At 40.6% G+C, this 5693-nt stretch overlaps 1 protein-coding gene across 1 annotated transcript; it reads right to left on the bottom strand.

The window, feature by feature from the left end:
* Positions 1 to 530: 530 nt before the first annotated feature.
* On the bottom strand, positions 531 to 1530 carry OR11L1 (olfactory receptor family 11 subfamily L member 1). The gene has a single exon (XM_019633622.1). It carries the CDS (start codon positions 1528 to 1530, stop codon positions 559 to 561), a length of 972 nt encoding a protein of 323 aa, XP_019489167.1. The 3' UTR covers positions 531 to 558.
* Positions 1531 to 5693: the final 4163 nt, after the last annotated feature.

The following is a 5693-nucleotide window of genomic DNA, read 5'->3' as shown; positions in this document are numbered from 1 at the left end:
TTATTAAACAAAAAGCATTAAAAAGTCTAAGTTACTATAGACAAATCTTTGGCACTTCAAAAACCCTTCTTTGTTCTTTCTTGTCACTAGGAGATAATTTAGATCAACCCACATTTTGTTTATTTTTTTTCTTTTCTTTTCATTCATGTATTCCACAGATATTTGACAAGCACCAGTAGCACGAGGATGGAGTCTACATGGGCAGTCTCCTAACAGTACTTTTAAAATGTGTAACTTTCCATATATAGGCTTTATGAACTCAAGAGAAATTAAATCCTATTGTAGAAGGTAACATGTATGTGATCATCATGCCCTGGAAGTATACAATCAGATTCCCATTAGAAGGTGAAAGTTTCTAAGAATAAAATTGCCCCCAAAATTGAGTGATAGAGGCAATTTATCTTCTGAGCAATTATTGGCAAGGGGTCATGAAGAAGCTGTTTTATTATGGCTTGTGGAATTCAATGTCGTGCCAATTATGGCATTCAGGTTTGGAGGCTCTGATCCTACCAGTCACTTGCCCCAGAACTTAATTCTCTGTGTGTCCTATGGTTTTCCTTACCTAACTAAAAAACGTCCATTCACTCTTACGCCATAGATACCACACTTTCTTCTCATTACTTTTGTAACAGCCTCTTTGAAATCTTTGTTCCTCAGGCTGTAGATAACCGGGTTCAATAGTGGAGTGATCACAGTGTAGAAGACAGAAATTATCTTGCTGACTTCAGGTGATAGGTAGGCATTGGGGCGAACATACATAGAAATCATGGTCCCATAGTAGATAGTGACAACAGCCAAATGGGAGCCGCATGTGGAAAAAGTCTTCATCCGGCCAGAGGCTGAAGGAATTCTCAATATGGAGGACACAATGAAAACATAGGACATGAGTGTAAGAAAAAAGCAAATGCACAGCACAGCAATTGACAGAATAAAGATGATCATCTTGGTGATATAAACGCTGGAACATGAGAGCTGCATGAGGGGAGGGAGGTCACAGAAGAAATGATTGATCTGGTTGGGCCCACAGAAATCCAACTTGGAAATCATCAGAGAGGGCAGAAATCCTGTGCCAAGCCCTGCCACCCAGGAGACTGCCACCAACTTGGTGCAGATCTCCAGACTCATCAGGAAAGAGTACTGGAGTGGGCTGCAGATAGCCAGATAGCGGTCATAGGCCATTGTCACCAGAAGAAAGCACTCGGTAGCCCCGAAGAACACAAAGAAGTAGAGCTGTGCCATACAGGCAGGGAAGGAAATGGCTTGGCCCCAAGACAACAGGTTGGCTAGGAGAAGGGGCACAATGGTGGACGTATACCAGATCTCCAGGAAGGAGAGGTGTTTAAGGAACATGTACATAGGTGAGTGCAGCCGCTGGTCCTGTATCACCACTGCGATGATGACAGCATTCCCTGTGAGCGTGAGGGAGTAGACAAACAGGAAAATGGTAAAGAGCAGAGTCTGCCACTCAAGAAGGTTCTGGAATCCTAGCAGCTGAAACTCAGCAACAGCAGACACGTTTTGGTGTTCCATTGCCTGTGGAGGGAGGAAACATTTTGGAAAAGCACTGTACACAGGGAATAACATTTTTTATAACTATCAATGTTTAAAACTTCATAGACTATTTTTTTAAATGCTTTAGATTTTTATGTACAGCATTTTACAGGAACAAATACACAATTTCATCTCACTGTTGTAAGAATACATTTTGGTGTCACAAGCTGAACGTGGATACTAGATCTTGGACAGAACCTCAGGAAATTACATTCGTCATGTTCCCTGAAATTAAGAACTCTCAGGAGCAAAGACATAGGCAAACAAAGGACTTTGACTGAAACCAAACTTAGTAACTAACAATAACAACAAACTAAAAAAAAAAGCAGACACATATGGAGAAAAATGCTTTTCTTAACTTATAGGTGAGTTTTGTCTGAAAAAGAATTCAGACACAGTTTCTCCTATGACATGTTGGGAAGTTTATTCATTTTTCCCTCAAAAAATGCTTATGGATACCCCGGTGTGTGTGTGTGTGTGTGTGTGTGTGTGTGTGTGTGTGTGTGTGTGAAGCCACTGCAGTCCCTCTGTCCTGCATACATGCAACAGGTTACCCTTCCTTTGCTTCATTTAATTCATTGTCAAACCCAGTTCTGGTTAAAGTCAACATCCACCTGCCATACATGAGCTTCCATGCAATAAAGGAGGTGAAAGGCAACACATAATGTTGGCACTTTAAAATTCTCAACCAATAAACTTCAGTGTGTCCTTAGCACTGTGGAGCAAGCATTCTACATCTCCTGCATCTATTCACTGTTCCATTCTCTTCAGCGACTATTTCATAAATGCTCTTTTCTTTTCAACACTTCCTTGTCTGTCTGTACCCTCAGCAGAAGACCTATTATACTGAAAAACAAACAAACAAACACTAAATCCTCCAATGGGAATATCCAGATGCTCAGGCCACTAAATTCCCCACCTACCACCTTTTGCTCCTGTGCCTGTCTCCCTCTGAATAAATGGTCTGTGCCCAGGTTAATCCCACCTTACCTGCTCAAGGGGCTGCAGCTCCCCACTTAGCAGAAGGCACTGCAGGTATTACACCCTCTTACTCTCCTGAACCAATAGCCCCCTCTGCTAGATCATGAACTCAACATGCCAATAGGCTGGTTTTCTCTCCCTTTTACAAAGACAGACAGAGAAGAAAAGCTTTTGCTGCTACTCATTTCTCCAAATGCTGTCTGTATTTGTCTGCTCATTTTCACTCCTTCCTGTTTGAACATTGTTGCCTCTCCTAACTTTCCCTACTCCCACTGGAATCTACTGCAGCTGGGTTTTCCCCTGCCTGCCTCACCTAAATCTCTCAACTGTCCCATCACCCTCCATTCATCCACCCTTATTCCTAATTGTCTTGATCTGTTGTCACCTTTGCACAGTTGATCCCTCCATCTTGGATCTACTCTTGTCCCTTAACGCATGGTTATGAACTCTCTGAGTTCAATTATAGCCCTGTCTTTTCACATTATTTCTTTTTCTAGCATCTCCACTTCCTCTGATATGCTAATGGTGACCTCTGGGCTGAGCCCTCACTTCCTTCATGGTTTTATTCAGCCTCTTGACTTTCAACACCCAAATGTCTGCATCAGGCTTGAATGTAAGCCTCTGGTAAGCCAATGCTCCATTTGAAAGGCACACTCACATGTCTAGTCAGCATCTGAAACTTAACAGGACTTAACCTACATTCCTGCCACACCCACAGCCCCCTATGAGCCTCTTCAGCTCATGAATGGCCACTCCATCCTCACACTTGCTCAGGCCAGAAACCTTGAATTTGACTCGTTTCTCCCAGAAAAATCAACTGGCTCCACCTAGAAATATCTCCAGAATTTGGTCACTATTTACCACCACCATTGCACCCCCTCTGGAAAAAGTGCCACTGCCTCTCATCCACACTACTGCCTTCTTCAGTAAACACTTCCTAAAGCAGCCAGAGTGCAACTTGTAAAATTCAAGACAGAGTGTCACCCCTTTGCTCAAAGACCCAAGCAGCACTCAGCTCATACTGGGGACACTGTGACAAGTGAGCAAAACAATGTGGCCTAACAATCAGTGTATTCACACACCAGGAATCGACTGTTCTGCTAATTAACTTTGTTTTTCATCTCTGTTGGAGTTCCTTGTTTTTGCTGTGTTCTCTTTCCTCCTTTTGTACTTGGGCAGAATCACTGGGAATATTATCTCCATTTGACCATGAAATGTTCACCTCAAGTACAAATATCTTAACAAAGTCTATGAACTTGCTATCAGGAAACATAACACTGGATGTGTCATGTATACATTGTACCATATGGTTTGTGCTTTCTTAAAGCTTAAGAAAGGAAAGCGGCAAAACCCTCATCTCTGCTACTCTCTTATCCCACTGCCTCTTCAACCTATTCCCTAATGTCTGCGGGGACCATTCTGCTCCCAGCACTCTGGCTTCCTGAGTATTCTTCAGGTTGCCATGGACTAACCTCCTTTTCTACTCAAAATATTCAGTTTCCTGAAATTGTTTCTGAATATTTCCACTTGGCTCATTTCTCATGTCCTTGCAGCCTGTTCAGATATCACCCTCTCCATGACCACTTTATAGCCATTCCAGGAGTTTATGACATTGATTCAAGATACAAGTGCTGTGTGTATCTTGGCATGCTATTCCAACAGTTCTCACTTGAACCCATTGAATTGACAAGTAAGGGGTGTTAGAATATTATTATTTAATGATAATAGATTGAATTTTTTAAGTTCAATATAATTAAAGTAATTCTGGCACCTGGAAATAATCAGTATGTAAGTAATCAATATTTTTAATAGATGGTGAGTTCCTCATTACTGACAGTATTTGAGCAAATAGTGATTAACAAAGATCAGTTTTCTTGTACAATTGAATGTATATTGGGTGAGAGACTTAGATTGATTGATTTGTTGATTGATTGATTTTGATTTGTTCAGAAAGAGGAAGATATGATGGAAGAGTTCCTAAGACAGCAAGCCTCATAGATTCTTTTAGTAAAATAGCAATGACATTTTGGAAGATGGCTACTTTTGTCTTCTTTTTCTCATTTTTTGTAAGTATATTACCTAGGAATTCAATATAAAAACAAAGAGTGCATAGATAAAAAAAAAATTTAAACACAAAGAACAATAATGCCCTGGTTTGGGAGACCAAAATGAAAGCAAAATAACGTTGTATTACAATAGACTAAGTTTATAGGCATTTGGCTCAACCTGCTAGTCATCTGAAGTCCTGCTCACAATGTACATTCAAGTGAACAACGAAAGTGAACTTTGTTAATCATTATTCTTTGCTCAAATACTTTCAGTAATGAGGAACTCACCGCCCATTAAAATACTGATTAATTAATTACTGATTATTTCCAAGTGCTAGAATTACCTTAATTACATTGAGCTTAGGAAGAAAAAAAAGATCCGCCTCCCAAAATGGTGAGGTGCTTCAATACTAGCTACTATTGTAAGCTCAGATCTTCTTGGTTTCTTTTTTGTTGTTAGTTTTTAGAGCAATTTAGGCAAGATCATTTACTTTGTTTCATATAGATAATGTAGTACAAAGACTAAAGTTGTCTTGATAATAAGGAATAATGTATTGAATTCTGTGTAATTTTAGAATTCAACATCCAGAACCACAACAAATAACACAACACAATTTATGTCATTTGACACCAAAAGAAACACTATGTTGATTTCCTTCTGAAAACCTTCGGGGCCATCTGCAGGAGCCCCCCTACCTGTCCATGTCCCCAGCATGGGGAGCCTTAAGTCTTCCCTGCCCTAAGATGCACCTTTTCTTCCTGTTGCCCAAGTGTGGGCTGTGCTTTCTTCCTGTGAGCAGGGCTGTGCCATCTTCTGTTGTGGTTTGACGCTGGATGAAGCCGACTTCTTCTTTCAATAACTCATGGTTTCTTGGGGACCTGGCCCTTCCAGAGTCCTGTTCCCCAGATATTCTTCTGTAATTTGCCAATGAAGTTAATAAGTAATGGAACCAAACTTCTGAGATTCTACTCTGCCCACTGAGGCTTACCTTCCAGGGCACACTGGGGATAGACACAGTTGTTATTAATATGTCCTCTCATATTTTTTATTTAACTCAGGATCAGTCTCAATATTGTGGAACTAAAAACTGAATCAAACAAAAGAATGTTTCC

Source organism: Hipposideros armiger, unplaced genomic scaffold, assembly GCF_001890085.2.
Source record: "Hipposideros armiger isolate ML-2016 unplaced genomic scaffold, ASM189008v1 scaffold_1361, whole genome shotgun sequence".
Taxonomy (NCBI): domain Eukaryota; kingdom Metazoa; phylum Chordata; class Mammalia; order Chiroptera; family Hipposideridae; genus Hipposideros; species Hipposideros armiger.
This window is presented reverse-complemented; position numbering and strand designations above follow the sequence as displayed.